The sequence below is a fragment of the Eptatretus burgeri genome, chromosome 18, assembly GCF_056783735.1.
Source record: "Eptatretus burgeri isolate ZD-2024b chromosome 18, Ebu_testis_v1, whole genome shotgun sequence".
Classification (NCBI taxonomy): Eukaryota; Metazoa; Chordata; class Myxini; order Myxiniformes; family Myxinidae; genus Eptatretus; species Eptatretus burgeri.
This window is the reverse complement of record NC_140978.1, coordinates 7,139,879-7,161,063: the sequence shown is the minus strand read 5'-3', so window position 1 is coordinate 7,161,063 and position 21,185 is coordinate 7,139,879. Positions and strand designations below refer to the sequence as shown.

The window sequence follows — 21,185 nt, the reverse complement described above, 5'->3', positions numbered from 1 at the left end:
CTGTCTGTCTGTCTGTCTGTCCACATATACTTGCAACTTCTTCCCTGAAACCACACAAACAATTTAGATGAAACTTTACCACAACATTAACAAAAAAAAAAAAAAAAATCAGGCCCTAAGGGGGTCGACTCCCCAACCCCCACCATGAAAGCATTTTTTTAACACCCCCCCCAGGCTTTACCTCAAGTCCCCCTATCAAACGCATGTCCAAAACACCCCCTTGCCCTCCCCACAACCCCCATATTCTCCACAGCAAAGCAACGGGTTGTATTTATAAAAAATTTTTTAAATCATCATATATAAAAATATATATGGGTCTTGGGGTGTCTACAGGGTGTGTGTGTGGGGGGGGGGGGTTGGGGGGGGGATTCCCCCCAAAATATGTATTTGCTTTCTTCTCTGAAACCACACACACAATTCTGATGCAACTTGACCACAACCTTTATCATCTGTGATGTACTAAAGTTTGTTTACAACATTAAAAAAAATTGGGTCCGACAGAGGTTGTAGGGGGTGGGTGTGGGGAGAAGGGGGGGGGTTGTCCCCCAAAATATGTATTTGCTTTCTTCTCTGAAACCACAAACACAATTTTGATGAAACTTCACCACAACCTTTATCACCCGTAATGTACCAAAGTTTGTTCACGGCATTGTAAAAAAACATCCATAGGTATTTACTTTCTTCTCAGTTACATATTTTGTGGGTCATCGACGCCTACCAGTGGTTCCCTGGTTATCTTATCCAGCGGCTACTTGGTGATTGCCCAAGGGTATTGCCTCTATGTTTTTAATGGTGTGACCAAGCTTTGGTACATCACGAGTGATGAAGGTTGTGGTCAAGTTTCATCGAAATTGTGTGTGGTTTCAGAGAAGCAAGTACATTTTGGGGGGGGGGGCAACCCCCCTTTTTCTGATGTCATGAACAAACTTTGGTACATTACAGTTGGTGAAGGTTGTGGTGAGGTTTCATCAGAATTGTGTGTGTAGTTTCAGAGAAGAAAGCAAATACCTATTTTGGGGGGCAACCCCAGTTGAGCCCCTTCAGGCACAATTTTTTATTCATGCCATGAACAAACTTTGGTACATGCACAGTGATGAACGTTGTGGTAAAGTTTCATCAGAATTGTGTGTGTAGTTTCAGAGAAGTTGTTGCAAGTATTTGTGGACGGACGGACGGCGCGCCATCCCATAAGCTCCCCGGAACTACGTTCCAGGTGAGCGAAAAACGAGGCCATTTTTAATTGTGGGGAAAACCAGAATTCATAGAACACCTTACCCTACACAGTCTCGAGAAACATGGACATGGGTGGGGTATCCGAACGGCAAATTTGATTAGTCGAGCCAATGTAAAATGCCGTAATATTTTGTCCAAGTACAGCTGAATGGAAGGGTTTTTAAAGTGACAATAAGGTGATTTGTGTTTGACAGTGTTGAAGTATATAATTCAATTTAAATAAAAATAAAGATTTTAAAGGTTTCAGAAATAAATAAATCGGGTTACCACAGTAAATCGGGTTTTTGTTCCCCTTATACCATCTTATTTAACACGTTACATGATTTATTCATGCTTGTTTGCATCCTTTATGACGTCCTTAAAAATAGTAAGTGTCCTGTTTGGAATGATTTTCAATTTTGTTTGACGGCCAGACAGAGTAAAAATATCTCACTCCTCTCTGCACATGTACAATCAGGACAAATTCAGAGGCAAAGTACTGCTTAGCTTAAGGTTGGCGTTCCGATTCATATTCCAATTTGTGTTCAAAATATAACATTCGATTGAAATAAAGTTGTTCCATGATAATAAACTGACGTTTGTAGACAGAGACAGCCAAAGTGAACAAATTCCTTCACCCTGCTTTTCGTTTGTGTGGGGTAACAATTAAAAAAAAAATGACATTCTTTGTGCCATTCCATTTGCTAGTTGTACAACACAGGCAATATTAGTATGATACAGCAGAAATGCAGTCGAGGCCAAAACCAAGCCAGTTGGTTATCCCTAACCCTCATAAACTAAAATAAATAAATTTACTAAATTGGGACAGGCACGATTTGAACCTGTGCTATTCCAATTTCTCATCCATTTGTTAACCACTTGTCTATGAAGGCTGAACCTGATAATAGGAGCATTGGAAATAGGTGGAAAGAGCCAACAAAGCCAAAGAGGAGCAAATCCCAGGAGTAGAGACGTTTGCATGTAAAAAGCTGCCCGTCGAGCCACTGATAGGATGAGTGAACGAGAGTGTACGCTTGAAAATGTCCAGTGTGTGAGACACTCACAAGAATGACAGCGCGTACCGGTCACGAGTTGTGTGTGCTGTTTATTGGCAAGTCCATCAATCGGCTTCAGATACAAATATTATTTTTGCAGGATTTGTCAGTGCGTCCAATGATGCATCAAAATGTCTGAAACGCCAAAACACGAGGCCATTTTCATGAGATTTTTAAGGCAAGGCAGGCAAAAAGGGTGGATTTCTCATCGTTCCAAGAGTACACAGGAAATTAGGATGGTTTTTTTTAACATTTGAGGGTCTATTTCTACGTAAATGCCATACAATGTGTATAATTTGTCTCTATTAGCATCTCCATTAACGGCTTGACTCGGTTCACACGAGTTGAGGCCTTCCGGACCGGATTTTCACATTCGAAAAGGAGTTAATGGAGGAAAAAAAAACTCCCAATCAGAGATGATGTTTCGGGGCACATGCGAACTCCCACAAATAAACTAATATATATATCATCGACAAAGTCACAAAGAATGTTAATGGTTTCAATTATTAACATTACTGATAATGTAGAGATAAATGATTAATGCTTTATTCAAAAATTTGCCATAAATACTCTCCAAAGGAGCAAGATGTCAGAATTGTGGTGGTTATGGAAGGTTATGAAATCCCTGGCGTAGTTCTCGAATATTTGCTGCAAAAAAATTATCCGAGTGCAGCGAAAAATTATTAATTATTACTATTATTTGTAGCATCATTAAAGGCACATTATCCTGCAGAGTAAAACTGTATTATCTTTGCCAATCGCAAGTTCACATTTTATGTTCACAGAATTCCTCAATAAAACATTATTATAATATATGTGTGTTTAAAATGAGTCTGGATGTTAATGATTCGATTCTGAACCTGGCAGGGTCATACCAAACAAATAACCCTATGGGTTGACATCCCATGGAGGGGGTGGGGGGGTGGAGAGGAGGAAATCAACGACAATGCTTGTCTGTCCTATGTTATCTGGTGTCTGTCTGCTTGTGCATTTGGGGACGACAGCTATTCTATGAACCTTAGAACCTGTAAGAAAAAAAAAACAAACCCTTATCCCTTTCCGACCGATGCACAAACAAGATTATAGAGAATCTGTCCATCCATATTAGCCTCTGTTCAACAATCCTTTTTTATTCCCCTTGAATACATTCGCTTCATCAACTTTGCCCTCAATTCTGTCAAATAAAAATACATAATCAACTGATCCAAGACATCGTGGTCCATCTATGACAATTAACAAAGGATTAAGACAGGAAAAGCAATTTGGGGATCCGATGACTGAAAAGCCATATTTACCTCTGCCAACTGAAGATGGATGGAGGTTATGTTTTCAGCCCTGTCTGTTTGTTTGTTTGATTGTTTGTGAACAAAATATCTCAAAAAGTTGTGGACGGATTTTGACAAGAACGAAATGATTACATTTTGGTGAAGATCCGATTTCCGGATGCGAGATTTGTAAAGTAATTCTTCACCATTGAGTGAGAAAGCAAAAACGATACATGAGCAGGCTATCTCAAAAAAGTTGTGGACAGATTCGGACAAAACTTGGTGGACAGGTTGGGTGTGTGCCAACGAAGAATTGATTCAATTTTGGGGAAGATCTGAATTCAAGAATTTTTAAGTGATTCTTCGCCATTGAGTGACAAGGCTAAAACGATATATAGCATGATCTCAAAAAGTTACGGATGGATTCGGACGAAACTTGGTGGAAGAGTCGATTAGGTGACGAGAACAAGCCGATTAAATTTCAGTTTAGGTGCAAATCCAGATCCAACCTGTCAGTGGGATACAAAACGTAAAGTAATCAACTTGGTGGAGGAGTAATCAACTCTCTACCGAGTGCCCTTCTAGTTTCATTTGTGCACATTATAAAAGTAGGTCTAGTGGGGGCAGGGGGGGGTTAGGTGGTGGAGGGGACTGGGTGAAGGTATGTTTTGAGCACATTCAAGTTACAGCTTTAATGAATGGAAATCTGCAATAAAGGTTTGATTGTTTCTTACACAACAGGCAAAGATAACAAGAAAGACAACTTTACTTTGGTGGGTATATCCATTTTTTTAACAAGCAAATGTCAATCGATTTGTCTTCAAACAAACCAGTGAAGCCGCAACAGACTCATGGAACACATGACTGAAACAATGATATCAATCTGTATATCATCATAGACTACATAATAACATCAAAACGGATGCAATAAACACATCGGTCGACTCGGTAGTTTGAATCACATGACAGAGGTCATTAGATGCATTAGAAAAAGTCTTCAAATTTAGGATCAAGATATTTAAAAAGAAGATAAGTGGAACTCATTAAATCATTAATTTCCTCCCTTCATCAGGTCATCAATACACAACTTGAACTCCTCAAGGAAAATGAAATTAAAATGCATAATCTACATCCTGTAAATGAGTTCTTGGCATTTGAACAGCCAACTCAAATGACTGTAAACATCAGAACAAGGCACAACCTGCGATGACGTACAAGGGATTCGGTGCCATTTACGCCCGCATGCGCAGCTGAAGGTCATTAAGCCGTTGGCAGTTTGGTGCAGGCATGTCCAGAGCTTTGTTGTACAAGTTCATGTCACCGAAGTACCGGGCCCTAAAAACGAGGTTCTCTTCTGTAGAGGTTTGGAAAGATAGTGGAACAAAAGTGGATTCAGTAATATAAGGGGAATTGAATAAAAACAAACTCTGCGGACTGAAAAATGGTAAACAATAATCGATAAGAGGGAAACACTTACTTTGCTGCTTCTCCTTCCAGCAGTTGTTTCGTAATGTGGCCATGTAGTCATCCTCAACATTGCGTTCAATACGGTCAAGAGATTTCCCTGTGTATTCCAACGTGAAGTCTCTGTCGACGTAGTACGTGATGCCCAACTGTTGCGTCTTCCGTAACATCGTGTGTCCAAGACCCCTGCATGACCAGGAGCACAGGTAGGTAGTGCTAATTATACAGAGGACGAGCTCAAAATACCAGCACACGGTACTCTACACTTTTCGAAAAAGGTGCATTTGCGGTTTTTTAACATCGAAAACCAAATGGCACAACTGACAGCCGGCTTTGCCACTGATTCTGAATGAAAGTGTGCTCAATAATGCAGGAAACTAGACGAGACGGCACACACTGCGAGCAAGTTAACAACCGAGCTGTCCTGCTGAAACATGCCGACGGACCTTTTCATAGGCTGAGCTTCAGCAAAATTTGCACTTCAGGGTAAAAACAGAGAAAAGAAAGAGAGGAGGCCAGTAAGGTGTAGAAAAAGACATCTATCATGAGACCATTAAGACTTGGTCATATAAATAGCAACTGCAAACAACTGCACGCTGCATCACCGGCCTTTATTAATCAAATGACTTCAGAGATAGACACAAGCTTAAAGAACACAGAAAGATCCACTGGCTTCCCAACTGTCCAAAGGCACAACAGTTCTACAATGGAGTTGTATGTGCAAATACACACCATCTAACTGCCCATCAAAGCCATTCAATACTTCTTCTTCTTCTTATTTCGGCTGCTCCCGTTAGGGGTCGCCACAGCGGATCAACCGTCTCCATTTCGCTCTATCCTCCACATCTTCCATTGACACTCCAACCGCTCTCATGTCCACCCTCACCGCATCCATGAACCTCTTCTTTGGCCTTCCTCTTCTCCTCCTGCCTGGCAGCTCCATCCTCAGCATCCTTCTCCCGATATACTCCGCTTCCCTCCTGTGCACATGTCCAAACGATCTCAATCTCGCCTCTCTCACTTTGTCTCCAAACTGTCCTACCTGCGTTGTCCCTCGAATATACTCATTCCTTATCCTGTCCATCCTAGTCACTCCCAACGAGAATCGCAGCATCTTTAACTCTGCAACCTCCAGCTCCGCTTCCTGTCTTTTTGTTAGTGCCACCACCTACAAACCATACAACAAAGCTGGTCTCACTACCGTCTTATATACTTTCCCCTTCACTCTTGCAGCTACCCTTCTGTCACACATAACTCCTGCAACTCTTCTCCACCCACTCCATCCTGCCTGCACTCTCTTTTTCACTTCTCTACCACACTCTCCGTTACTTTGGACAGTTGGTCCCAAGTATTTAAACCCATCCACCTTCCACACCTCAACTCCTTGCAACCGCACCATACCACCACCCTCCCTCTCATTTACGCACATGTACTCCGTCTTACTCCGACTGACTATCATTCCCCTTCTCTCCAGTGTGTACCTCCACCTCTCAAGGCTCGCTTCAGCCTGCTCCCTACTCTCTCTACAGATCATGATGTCATCCGCGAACATCATAGTCCATGGAGACTCCAGTCTGATCTCGTCCGTCAAGCTGTCCATCACCATTGCAAACAGGAAAGGGCTCAGCGTCGATCCTTGGTGCAATCCCACTTTTACCTTAAACCGGTCCGTCATTCCTACCGCACACCTCACCGCTGTCACACTGTCCTCATACATATCCTGCACCACCCTCACATACTTCTCCACCACTCCCGACTTCCTCATACAATACCACAACTCCTCTCTTGGCACCCTATCATAAGCTTTCTCTAAATCCACAAACACACAATGTAACTCCTTCTGGCCTTCCCTATACTTCTCCATCAACATTCTCAAAGCAAACATCGCATCAGTGGTGCTCTTTCTTGGCATAAACCCATATTGCTGCTCACAAATCGTCACCTCTCCTCTCAACCGAGCTTCCACTACTCTTTCCCACAACTTCATGGTGTGGCTTAACAACTTTATCCCTCTGTAATTTCCACAGCTCTGCACATCACCCTTGTTCTTGAAAATCGGAATCAGTACATTTGATCTCCACTCCTCCGGCATTCTCTCACTTTCCAAGATTTTATTAAACAATCTGGTTAACAGCCCCACTGCCATCTCTCCTCTCTCCTAATCAAATACACCAAATTGAAATGCTCCCTAAATAAAAGCATCAGCAATGGTGTCCCTCAGTCATAGTTAACGTTGGATATATATGACAACACCGGATTGTTAAGAGACAAACACAACCACTGACCTTTGGAGAAATGCAACCACTTCCAAGAGAAACTCTAAGGACCAGCAATGTCACAACAATGGCACTGTCTTTCTCATCACACTCAGCAGGGCATTTCCCTCATGTAGAATTTCCTCCTACCCACTGATGCCAGCCAACCTATGGGGATTGTCCATGCTCTTATCTTTTTAAATGCTGAATGTCAAGGAAGGAAGCAGCACGTACCATTTTTAAAGTCTTTGGTGGGACTCAGGCAGGGTCCGAACTGCTGACCTCCCAAACTCGGAGCGGATGCTCTAACTATTGCAACACCGAGGCTGGTTCAAGCTAATGTGGATAGCCAATAAAATATATTTTTTTTTTTAATCCAGGATAATATTAGTCTACCATCAATTACACCAGCAACTGAACTGCATCCGAGAGTATATACACTGCAAGATGTTGTCACTTCATATATGAGGGGCGTTCGAAAGGGTTCTCGGAACGAGACAGTCACAATAATCCGTTAAGCATCAGTTAAAATTTTGCTCAAAATATCAGTGTATACAAGGGTCGGTATGAAAGCAATCAGCAATGCCGCTGTCATTGAATAGCACCTCAAATGGTTCTAGAAATTCATACATACTTGCTGAATACCTGCTTATTTCCCACATAGATGCCGTCACAATCAACACACGTTTTCCGCCAATGAACGAAGGCATGGATGCCCCGCACTGTACAACTCCTTCTCAACCATGCTTAGCCACAATGCGTACCACCTCCTTCACGGCATCGTCAAAATAGTGTCCAAGCAATGCATCCTTCATTCAGCCAGAAAGGTGATCAGGAAGTGCAAGAACCAGGCAATGCACAAGGTGGGGCATCACAGTCCATCCGATTGATGTGACTGCCTTATGGTATGCAGGTTGGTGTGGGGCTTGGCATAAAGTCGAGCAAAGAATACATTTGCTCATTCCCAGAACACAGCAGCCATCACTTCTCCAGCTGTGGGTTGTTTTCATCTTTCACAGCGATTTTATATTGTGCCACTCCATTGATCGTCACCGTTTCTATTTGGAAATGGTGCAGCCACACCTCGGTCTCTGATGATTACACACAAAAGAATTTCCTCACCTTCCGCTTCAAAATGTTGGAAGAGTCCAGTACAGATTTCTTCTGATTTTCTTTGCAGACATCGAGTACATACCCAAGAGAACCTGTGATCCTCAATAATAATTGTGACAATTGGCTTCCCAATACAAACTACTTCACACAAATCATGCGTGGTGATGCATCAATCATTTCAAATGAACTCAATCCCTTGGCACTTGGTTTCTGGTCCACTGTGTGACTATTCAATATAAATAAAGAGGCATTGTTTTCAGACCAACACTCACATACTCAGGAAGAAAAAGATTTCCTTACTAATCTATATGCATATCAAAGGAGCCGTGACCTTGAGTGTGGAAGGCTTCTTTGCACACAAGAGGAAAATAATTTCGAACTTGGATTTGTCAGGGATCGAACCACATTTGATAGCTTACGAGTCAGCGACTTCAACTCGGCCATGGCCTTTTAAATGACAAACATCTGTTTTTTTTATTATTTGCAGGCAGGATGGCCGAGAGGTATGCACACTCACCTCAAAGCTGTCTAGCCTGGGTTCGAATCTCGATCTCAACCCAGCTATCAACTGTCATCCTGGTGTTCCAAAGGTCATGTGATTCATCAGTGTATGCCATCCCTCAGATGGATGTTAAACAGGGGTACCCCTCTACTGTCATTAGTTAATGGACGTTAAAGATCGCACGGTTTTTACTTCAGGATGAGTAGGCGAACAATCACTGGCACCATGAACAAATTACAAATTCCTGCCATAACCTGGTGTTCCCCTGGTCCCAAAGGAACAAAGTGAAAAAAAAAGTCAACCTCAAAAGGGGTCGATACGCCCCCCGAGTTTGGCATACAGATTACTAGTACTCATAGTAGTAGTTTTTATTATGACAAGGATCCTGCCCGGAAGAGGAATCAGGACTAGAGTGCCACAGTAAAATCTCAACGAGTTAATATTTTCAAGTAATATCAGACAAAGGGAAAAAAAATCAGTTTAAAATCCATGCCAAGCAATAGATGGCAGCACTCACGGCCTGTAGTTGAGGCTGTAGGGTGGGTTTGAAACCATGAGTTGACTAATAATAGAGATAATGACGAGGATGAGTACTGGCAGCAGTTGCACAAACATGGTGAATCCTCCCTGCAAAAAAGGCAAAGGCAAGTGAGAATGCCTACATAAAAATTCCACTATAATTTGAGATGTCTTTGTTTGACTTATGTGCACTCCTGAACCACTGGACGGAATGGGTTGAAAACAGATTGTTGTGCTCGGGTAGGATTTGGTAAACCATTAAAAAAAAATTTTTAACATCATGGGTGGGGGGCGGGGGGGAGCATTTCGGGTGTGTGAAGCACCACAATTCTCTCATATTAAATGTGTATTGGATAACACCGCCACCAGTGGGGGTGGATTTACAAGCCAGCTCGATCAGTGCTTTTTACAACACCCACCTATCAATGTGATACCACTCTCTGACACCAATCTTGCATCAAAGTACTGTTACCTTTCTAATCGTACAGGATTATCATCAATATTTTATACGAGCTTTTTAATTTTTTTGGAATACCATGTCGAGGCTCATGTAAGCAAATGCACAGAAGCATAAAACAAGGCAGGAGACAAAAGGGGTGGGAGAGGGAAGCACAAAATAGTGGGGAACAAAGACAATAGGAGATCTGTGGAAGGGAGAAGGATGGGGTGGGTACATGGGGAAAACAAAATGGTATTACAGGGACTTTCAGGAAAGAAAGCAGGGAATTTGAAGGAGGTGGGTTTGGAGTGGATTAAAAGGGGGTAGTAAAGATCAAGATTTTGGATGGGAGAAGATATGAGATGGTGGTGAACAGCTATTTTGAAGACCTGGAGTGAGGTGTGGGATTGAAGAGTATGGGAGCTTGTTCCAGAGGCAGGGGGGGTGAGAGAGAGGAATGAAGGAGTGAAGGTGAGTAGCAATTCTTGATTTTGGCAGTTTCACCAGAAGGGGGTTTTTGGCGGACCTCGAGTGCCCTGCGGAAATATAGGGGGACAGATCACAGAGTAGGGGGCAAGGCCGGAGAGGAGACGGTAGGAGACAGAAAGACCACCGACCTGCCTCCGGTGAGAGAGTGAGACCCCCAAAGACTCAGTTTCATTGCGGGAGATGTCAATGATCCTAAAAGCCTTGGTTTCCACAGCATGAAGTTGAACGAGGTGTGAGGCAGGAGCACCACCCCAGAGGGGAGAGCAGTACTCCATCAGACTGTGGATGAAAGCTTTGCAAGTGGTTGGAAGCTCAGGTGTGCCAAGGAGGGACTTTGAACGACATAGGATGCCCAGTTGGCAACTGGCTTTGGAGGCCAGCTTGGAAATGTGGCTTTCCGAGGAAAGATCGTGACAGACAGTGAGGCCCAAAACCTTGAATGAAAGGACTTCAAGGGGGTTGTTGAGAAAGATGGGGAGGGGAGGGGGAGGGGGTGGTTACAGATGGTCCTTCAGGAGAGATATTGTGAGGGTGTGAGATTTTTCAAGATTGAAAGACATATTCCAGCTTGTGATTTTATCCAGGTCTGCAGAGAGTGAAGAGGCTGCTGCCTGCCGATCAGAGGGATGAGAGATAGTACGGCCATACTTTTAAAGTCATCAGCAAAGAGATAAAGAGGAGTTTCCAGGGAGTCAGAGATCGTTGATGAAAACCAGAAAAAAAAAGCACAGGGCCAAGAACACTGCCATGAGGAACTCCAGCCTGGACGGGAAGAGCAAATGAGAGAATTCCATTCAGAGCCACACATTGACTGCGACAGGAGAGGAAGTCCACAAGCCATGAGTGGAGATTGCCTTGGATACCACAAGAAGAGAGTTTAGTGAGTAGTGTGGGATGCCAGACCGTATCGAAAGCTCACGATATGTCTAGGGAGATGGCTCTGATCTCATGTCTGGCATTGAGAACCTCCATCCACTGTTGCGAAAGCAAAAGCAGCATGTCTAGGGAAGAGTGACCTGGTCTGAATACAAATTGTTAATCAGAGATCAAGCCATTGGAGAAGAGGAAAGCTTTAATGTCAGAAGCGATGATGGATTCCATGACCTTACTGATGATTGGGAGAAGGCTGATTGGTCTGTAGTTGCAAGGATCTATTTTTGCACCTTTTTTATGCAGGGCAGTAATGTTTTCTGATTTCCAAGCAGATAACAGATGACCTTGAGTAAATTAGAGGGTGAATAGAACAGAGAGAGGGTGAGCCATCGCAGAGGAGCAGGTTTTAGGACACGTGGGCTGATGCCATCTGGATCGGTTGCAGAATCTGAGTCGAGGTTTGACAGCAAGCTCCACCTTGTTAGGAGTAAAGGACACAGAGTCCAGGAATAGCTGAGTGTGACTGGGTAAGGTGGGTACAGAAAGTGATTGGTTTTGGACACAAGATTGGTTTTTGGTTTAGAAGCAAACACGGAGTTTAGGCATTCAGCCTTTTCGTGTGCAGTGTTCGCTGTGCAGCCATTTGAGGTAAGGGAGGGGATGGAGAGGGAACATACACCAGAAACAGACTTAACGAGACACCACCATCAATTGGAGGAGGGAGACAGGTTTGAGAGTTCAGACTCAAGATGAGAAACATGTTGTTTCCTGGCTCTCTTCAGGCGAGACACACACTTGTTCCAAGCTTTTTGGAAGAAACCGAGATTGCTTTTAGCAGGATTTGCCTTTCATGAGGCGAAGGCAAGTTGTTTCAGGACAAATGCCTCGCCACAAGCTTCAGTGTACCAAGGGCGGGAGGAATGGTAGAACAATTGAAGATGAGATGGGATAAATCTGTACATTAGAGAGAGCAAGTTTCTTTGAAAAAACTCCCAGGACGAGTTGATGTCAGAGAGAGTAGAAATGGGAGACCAGTCTAGAAGTTTGATGGCTGCTTGAAGACCTTGCCAGTCAGCCTGAGTGAAATGCCAGACTCGACGGCACCGAGGTAGTTTTATAAAAACATCTAGGAGAGATGACAGCTTTAACAAGAATATGACAAGATGAACTGAGTGGAGCAGAAGAACAGCAGATATTTTCAGGGAAATTGGTCAAAATCAGATCCAGAAGAGATTGAGTACCATTGGCTGAGATCCGGGTCGGGAAGTTGACAGATTGTGTCAGTTCCAATGAGTTACTTGAAGTCACTGCATATGAGGAAGAAAAAGTTTGGATGAGTGGGTAGAGGTTGTTCCACGTTTTCGGTGAGCGAGATGTAAATGGAGTCATCACTGTTTGGTGGACGGTACAACGCACAGATAAACAAGGAGGTGGGGGTGGAGGGGAAGCCGGAGCCAGAGGTATTCCTGGGGGTGTGGAGGAGTGAGGTCCATGCATGGAGAGTGGGGAATAGAGTTTCTGATAAAGAAAGCAACTCTGCCGCCAGGACAAGGCTCAAGTCCATCACACCGGATGGCTTGAACATCTTTTGTTTATTGTCTTGTGAAATAACCTTCCTTTGCTTCCTTGGTAACTGGTGATAATAGCTCACAGTTTCTACCGTTTTACAACTTATGCTTTGTTTATTGATAACACTGAACAACAAATTTCAAATTTTTTTTTTTACTGGAGATGTGTAAAGTGATTAAGACTAATTTGGGTACGCTGATTTCAAAAATCATAACCGTTTTGCTGTATCACGTCAGGATTTTCAGGAACAGAAATATTCCCATTGCCTAGAAGTCAGGATTTCAATGAAATTTACATATGTCTTTAACATGTCTATTTCGTACAATTGTTGTTAACTTGTGTAATATTTCTTTCTTTCAGATAAAGATGAGTAGGCGTTCCTGTACCAATCATCCTGACAACTTCTGTTATGTCTGTGGTCGGTATACCAAAAAAGATCAACAGCGAAGTATATCTACAGCAGTGAAAATGAAGGCCGCCTACTTTCACTACTTCGGGTGTAAGGTGGGGGACCAAGAACAGAGCTGGGCACCACACATCTGCTGCACAAGCTGTCACACAACCTTGACTCAGTGGTTGGTGGGCAAGCGCGCGAGCATGCCATTTGCGGATCCCATGATATGGCGTGAGCCGCAGAATCATCATGATGATTGTTATTTCTGCTGCACAAGCATCGCCGGCTTCAACAAGAAGAATAAAGGTCACATCAAGTACGCTGACTGCGTCTCTGCTCGTAAACCTGTGCCTCATGATGACGAGAACCCCGTTCCAACACCTCCAGCTGATCAGAACATAGCTGTAAGCAGTGGTGAAGAGGATGGTGATGATGAACCTTTTGAACCCGACACTCAAGAATCACACCTTCTGAACCAGGGAGACTTAAATGATCTTGTAAGAGATCTCTCGCTGTCAAAGGCGAAGGCAGAGCTGCTTGGATCAAGGCTGCAGCAGTGGAATCTACTTGAACCTAACACCAAGATATCCTTGTTCAGAGCACGTCACAGAGACATGGCTGAGTTCTTTGAGATGGAAGACACGATGACATTCTGCAGTGACATCAACGGTCTGTTGAAAGAACTTGGGTGTGATCACGATCCTGCAGACTGGCGCCTCTTCATCGACTCCGGGAGGAACAGCTTGAAGGCTGTTTTTGCTCCACAATGGCAACGAGAAACCATCAGTCCCACTGGCTCACGCGTTCGGCATGACAGAGACCTATGAGACTATGCGGCAGCTGCTTGATTCCATCAAGTACAATGACTTCAACTGGCACATCTGCGGAGACTCTGAAAGTGGTGGCGCTGTTGTTAGGGCTGCAGTCAGGCTACACGAAATACATGTGCTTCCTTTGTCTCTGGGATAGCAGAGACGACAAGAATCACTGGACGAAGAAAGATTGGGAAGAGCGAAAAGAGCATGTACCTGGTCGACACAACGTGAAGCATGTCGCCCTTGTCGACCCAGCCAAGGTTTTCCTTCCACCACTCCACATAAAGCTCGGCTTGATGAAAAGTTTTGTACGGGCAATGGATCTGAATGGGCGTGGGTTTTTATACCTCAAGGAAAAGTTTGGCAACACCTTGTCGCAGGCCAACATCAAGGCTGGTGTCTTTGTTGGACCGCAAAGCCGACAGATTATGAAGGACTCAAACTTTTCCGACATCTCTAAACCCCAAAGAGCTGGCAGCGTGGGAGGAGCATCAAAGCTGTGACGGACAACTTCTTGGGGAACGAGCGCGGACAACTATGAAGAAATAGTGCAGCAGCTGCTGGAGTCCTTCAGGAAACTTGGCTCCAGGATGTCCCTGAAAATCCATTTCCTACACCAGCACCTGAACTTCTTCCCTGACAACTTGGGAGCAGTCTCGGACGAGCACGGCGAGCGATTCCACCAAGAGATTTCACTCATGGAGACGCGTTACCAAGGGCGGCACAGCCCGAACATGATGGGCGATTTCTGCTGGTTCCTGCATCGTGAAACTGACACAGAGCAGCACAAACGCAAAGCCAAATGCCTAAAGCATTTTTAATTACATTCTAGTGGAGTTTTTCTGTAATTTCTATAATTTTGAAGCATTCATGATGAAATAAATGAATAAATGAATTTTTGTAAATTTCATTGAAATCCTGACTTCTAGGCAATGGGAATATTTCTGTTACTGAAAATCCTGACGTGATACAGCAAAACGGTTATGATTTTTGAAATCAGCGTACCCAAATTAGTCTAAATCACTTTACACAACTCCAGTAAAAAAATTTTGTTGTTCAGTGTAATCAGCATTCATTCCATTCAAATCACTTAACTCTGTACAACTCCAAATCATCATTTTTATTTTATCTTTTTTTTTTCATATCCATTCAAATCTTGATAAATGCAAGTGTATGAGGATCAGCAAGTATGATTGTTGGTTTTCAACAACTACTTATTTTCTGTTGCACAATAAAAGCAGACATCGTTCATACAGTTGTGGATTAACCACACTTTTTTTCTCATTGGTGTCTAATCTAACCACCTTCATTATACAATAAACTCTCACCAGAAAAATTAAGCATTTATTATGGCAACAATCTGGGATGCCTTTTTGCAGTGGTTGTACCCCCCCAACGCAAGTCTGGGGCCAGATCTTCCCCATTCTTCTCTGCTGGCCAGATTTGTCAGGGCATCACCATGGACCGGCCCTTTCCCTTTCCCTTTCTATATCTCTATCTCTATTTCTCTTGTGCCCCTGACTTTGTGAAGGCAGGGGTCCTGGATGTGGATGTGGGTATGTGGGATCTCTGGGTTGCTCCTGGGAGTTTGATCGGCTGTATCCATGTTGCAGGTTTGTTTAAGAGAACTGTCCAGGTTTACATAACAACCATCCTTTTTTACGACTTATTTGTGGGTGATATCTTGTGAAAAAGATATTTACATGGACAGATCACCAGGTGATGGGGACTGGCAGAATGGTCTTGAGGTATACACACTGGTCTCTTAGCTGTCCAGCCTTTGTTTGAATTCTGACCCAGTTATAAACTGTCATCCTGAAGTTTCACAGGCAGTGTATTCATCAATGTGTGTGCCGTTCCTCGGATGGATGTTAAACTGGGTGTCACATCTGCCGAATTACTTGGTGGCTGTTAAAGATCCCACCGTATCCTTTGCGAAGACTAGGCGAGCTATCGCTGGCACCATGGCTGCAATCCAAAATTCCTGCTTTAACTACTTCGTCAAATGCCAGGCCTGGCAAGCCGGTTTATAAAAGACTTGGGCCAAACACTTCCCCAGCCAACCCCACAAGACCGTGGGAATAATCATGGCTGTTAAAGAAAGATCACCAGTTGATGGGCTGAAATAGAAGAACAAAATAAGGAGTTTTTTTCTTTTCTTTTAAAATTGAAAGGTTTTAAAAAATGTTTTATTGCCAATGAATTGAATGTTAGGATGTGGACTTCGTGCCTCTTTAATAAATGAGCTGTTTCATAACTCAGGTTTCCTTTTCGCATTCACCCTTTTATTCCAGACTTGGACGCCAGGACCGAAAAACATGAATTACCAAAATAGTCTGATTAATCAGCATCCCTTCATTTTTAAGTCCAGCACATTATATTGCTGGAAATGTCTTACTGATCAATTCATTATTACGCAGCACACAGTGGAAAGCAAACAGTTAAATGCTCCAGCTGTTATTGGCAGAGCACGTCTCAAAAATACCATTCGTCAAAGTGCACACCAAAAGAACAAGTGATGCTTACATCTCCTTGGTGGTGCTCAGCTCTGTCTGTGCGCTGATGGTTGGCAAACCGCGAGCGGCCGTTACTGTACACATGAATATTACCTGCAATAGATTAAATTAATATATTGGTAAATAAATCGAAAACACAAATGTTGCAATCATATAATTTTCTTTAAAGTATCCACCACAATTTCATGACCACAAATTTCAAGCCCATTCTCACACATTGCATGAACACCCATAAAATGGGGGTGGGGGGAGGGAGGCAGGGGAACAAAGATGGCTTTCAGACCCAAAGTACAGACTCCATTTTAAATTAATCACAATTGGAGAGATCTTCACAAAGCAGCGTCATTATCCACCGAACCCCCCCCCAACTCCCCATTCTAAAATGATCCGCATGCAACATTAAAATGGGTTTTAAAATGTTTGCATCGACACTCGTCTTTGGACCGTATGTCCTCATTGGCAACACAAACTGATTGGCCTGTTTAATGTTCCCATATGGTGCTGGGATCCTAAGTTTAAACCTAATATAATAAAAAATATATATAAACACACAAACAGAGGATGTGGGCAGCATTGCATTTTATAGGAAGCATTTTTGTGCCCATCCTAATTTTCCTTAAAGACAAAAGATAACCACTAAGTATTGACTCGCTGGGTTTTCAATAAGTTTACTGGTGACGTGCTTGCGATTGTTTTTTGCATAATCATTATTGTTATTGAAAAATCAGAGACTCTCTCTTCCTATTCCCCTTGAACCAGAAAGTGTACGACATGTAACCAGATCAAATGGAAGAACAAATACTACAATGGGTCATCAGAAGGAACCCCAATAAACAAAGAGCAAAGATGGAATCATCAGGAGGAACCTGGACAGGATTCTGGTTTCAGCCGCAACTCCTCTAAACTCTAACCCATACAGGTGCGGCCAAGTGAGCCTTACAGAAAAATTTATGCAAGAAATTTATCCATGATTTGATGCGTGGCCCATGCTTTGACAAAGGTTCACAGACAGTATTTGCTGCACTCAGTAACCTTGTCAGTCTTTAAATCCCACGTCTGTTTGCATCCTCTTAGTTTCTCCAAGCCTCAATACACATGTTCAAACAAAGCATTTGGCAATGCAAAGCTTCACTGGGGTATATAGATGACAGCAGATCTGAGAATAAAATCTGTATTAAGTTGATCTACATGCAGACAGACAGGCAGGCGGCTGCACCCATATACGCACCCAGTACCCTCCCTTTAGGAAAGGGTGAGGCAAACAATGCACTTTGTAAATGCATCTTGCTCAACAAAGCTCAAGCTCTGTTTTGTGAAGAGTATGTGGACAGGTCACGTGAAATCACAGCATCATGCATTTGGAAAACCACTTTGACGAGAGATGAAAGGTTATTGGAACATAGCTTATTGATCACAAAATAAATAAATATTGATTCACAGAGATCTGTGGAATAACATAATGTGAGTGCAATAACATCATTTATGCCTGGTGTTGGCTTAATGGTTAAGGTAGTGGGCTTGGGATCCTAGGGTCCTGAGTTCAAATCCCGCTCAGCTGTTGAATTAACACCAGGTGGGGTTGACTCTGCCTGTCATCCTTCTGAGGTCGGCAAAATGAGTGCCAGCATGCTGGTATACTGTGTCGGAGTGGCGACCCGTCCAGGATTGTTCCCAATAGCCAAGGAGACTGCTTCGGCGGCACCAACGCTCTGCACAGAGTATGGTCCTAATGGATGGATGGAATAACATCATTTGCAAAAAGGAAGTCGTGTGTGCCAAGCAAGGTATAACAAATAATGGCTATGCATGTCAGAGGTGGCCTTAAGTGTGAGGAAGTGAGCAATTTTGTTTCTTACATAAACATTAATATTCTCTCTTTCAGGACCATAATGAGTCCCACCTTATTTAGTTCAGGAAAACTATGCTGAATATGGCCGAACCTAGAACAAATTGCTTCAGAAGGTTTTTTTGTTTTAAATAGTTCCCTATAGCCCCCTCTACATCATAATTATCAAAAGGTCTCAAAGTTACCCCCCCCAAGGGCCCTAATTTGCATAAATTAAAGATGGCCACCATGTCAGAATTCAATGTACAGCAAACTTTTTTCTGGGTGGTTTTAGGGCCCATAAATGTATTACCAACAGATAGGAATGTGATATCAATCTATCGAATAAGGCCACTTCCGTTATGATATGACGTCACTATGACGTAGTATTACGTCATGTCATGACGTAGTCCCTGATTTTACTGAAAATAGACATTTTATACCTTGTTATTGTAATTCCCTGTAGAATTTGGTTTTGATTGCTGTTTCTTTAGCCCTAAAAGACTCTTTGGGACCAAATACTACCTACTTACATGTAGTCCAATAAACCAGCTGCACTACTTAGTCCAATGACGACATTTTCAGATAATAACTGCAAATTCGTTTTACTTCTGGAATTGTAATTATTGTTACATCATGTTCACACCACAATTATGTTTGTTACATCTGATGTGATACATTCTGCACTTTCACTTTCAATATGTTACTAAAACATTACATTTGACTTCAGATGGACCACCAACAGCAGGAGCTGGCCAGCGGTGCTTCGGTTGAGATCTGTATCCTCTGCCGTGAAAGCCTTAGGAATGGACAGCCAACAGTCAAGATCCAACAGGCTCGCGCTGTGAGGACTTTCAATGAAGCCAGTGAAGCCCGTAGAACTCCCTCTCTCCAAGTTAAGGAAGGGCAAGAACTTCACACGTTATGCAGGCAGATTCACATCGATAGACGCAAAATAGCCACCGCTAAGAGAAAGGCATCAGGGGAGAATATGCCTGCAGAGCCACCTCGCCTTCGCTCTCGAACGCCAGAATTTTCATTTAAAGACCACTGCTTCCTTTGTGGTACAAAGATTCTTACAAGAGAAAGAAAGAACCGAGACTGTTTTCTAGTAAGGACATACGACTTTCAGAAATCAATCATTCAGGCATGTGATGAGCGGGGTGATGATGATAGCTGGGCTGGAGATGTAAGGCATAGAATAAGTAACGCAATAGACTTACCGGCTGCCGACGCTCTCTATGATCATGTCTGCAGTGTTAATTTTCGCTCTAAAAACCTATCTATTCCTCTGCGGTACCAACAAAGTGATGGAAGGGAACGCAGTGTATCAAAACCAGGCCGGAGGTCTGATGTGTCACGGGAAGAAGCCTTCTTCAAAGTGGTTGATGACCTTAGACAAGATGATGATGAGCAAACTACCGTTACAGACCTTTTGTGAAAAATGTCCCAGATTACCCCAGATGCATATAGCCCAAAATATATGCGTCAGAAACTTGAGCAGCACTTAGGTGATTCTGTTGTAATAACCAATATAAACGGGCGCCCAGATGTGGTCACATTCCGAACAAAAGCTGCCAAAATACTGCAGACATTTTATGATACCCCGTCAACAGAAGAAAATCAAATAAAACAGCAAATTGTAAACGCTGCAGCAGACCTCGTTCGCAATGAAATCAAGTGCATTCAAACTTCAAAGGAGACTTATCCCGATAGTAACAAATTAAGCTCACTTGAGATAACCTGGATTATGTCCCAGGTTTGTTGCGCACATTTCTGGACCGTGTTCTAACAGGAAAGACTAAGGATCTCAAAGTTGCTACCCTTGGACAATGCATTGTTCAGATGACCAGACCAAGGATTGTTCTGGCTCCTATTCCCTTCGGTCTTGCTGTTCAAATGCACCACCAGTACGGATCGCGGTTATTAATTGATAGTTTGAATAATCATGGGCTATGCGTGTCCTATTCAGAGGTACTGAACTTTGAATCAAGTGCGGCTTGTTTTAAGGGCACAGATATTCCAGTAGCTGGACACTTTGGTTAGAACATAGCAGACTATGTTGACCATAATCTGAGGACTTTAGATGGACATGGTAGAGTCCATGCAATGGGCATCATAATGACAATGACCCCTGCTATGCCAAAAAGACAAGGTGCTATTCCGCGACTAACCCACCTCCCAACTGCAGGTGGATTGGAGGATACCAAAATTGCAATTTGCCACTATAGATACCTTAAAGGGAAGAGCCTTCCATTGGTATTAAGGAAATTGCCCCTGGTCAAAATAGCCGATGAACAGCAAGGAAAACTGGACACTTTGTGGAAAGTATCATGGTCCCTTCGACCATGTTCTCCAGGCTGGAGTGGAATGATGCAGGCATTGCGCAAGGGTGACCATCCAGGAAAGGCTAGTGTTCACTTTCTTCCTATGTTGGATCTTGACCCAACTGATATGACCTGCATTTATTCTACACTCCACTTCGTTGTGACTGAAAGCAAGCGCCAAGGCACAGTTCCAGTGGTAACATTCGACCAGCCTCTCTGGTGGAAATCTAGAACAATCATTCTGAATGAAGACACAGCCAGCATTCTCAAGCCAATTATACTGATACTTGGGGGTTTTCACACCACAATGAGTTACCTTGGCAGTATCGGTTACATGATGGAAGGATTGGGCCTGAAGGAAATGCTGGAGCTAGTTTATGCTGGCAAAGCTGTGGCGCACACGTTAGGTGGAAAGGCATATGCAAGGGCTGTTAGAGGACACTTCCTGGTAGATGCTGCTTTAAATGCGATCCTCTTAACACGATGCTATGATGTACCAGTTATTTTCAGAAGAGGAAGACGTCCCAGATACTTCAGATGACCTTCGGGAGGC

The 21,185-nt window shown here is 43.2% G+C and overlaps 1 protein-coding gene across 2 annotated transcripts in view; it reads right to left on the bottom strand.

The window, feature by feature from the left end:
* The window catches only part of DNAJB12 (DnaJ heat shock protein family (Hsp40) member B12), a 67,825-nt gene that overhangs the window by 2,462 nt on the left and 44,178 nt on the right, over positions 1-21,185 (bottom strand). The window contains exons 5-8 of one of the 2 annotated variants that reach the window (XM_085864163.1): positions 16,491-16,573; positions 9,384-9,493; positions 5,010-5,182; positions 4,748-4,886 (exon numbers count right to left, since the gene is read on the bottom strand). In XM_085864163.1, the coding sequence (XP_085720289.1) occupies positions 4,765-4,886; positions 5,010-5,182; positions 9,384-9,493; positions 16,491-16,573 (488 nt within the window). In that variant the 3' untranslated portion in view covers positions 4,748-4,764. Of the gene's footprint in view, positions 1-4,733; positions 4,887-5,009; positions 5,183-9,383; positions 9,494-16,490; positions 16,574-21,185 lie in introns of both variants that reach the window. The other variant, XM_085864162.1, reaches the window with a different exon arrangement.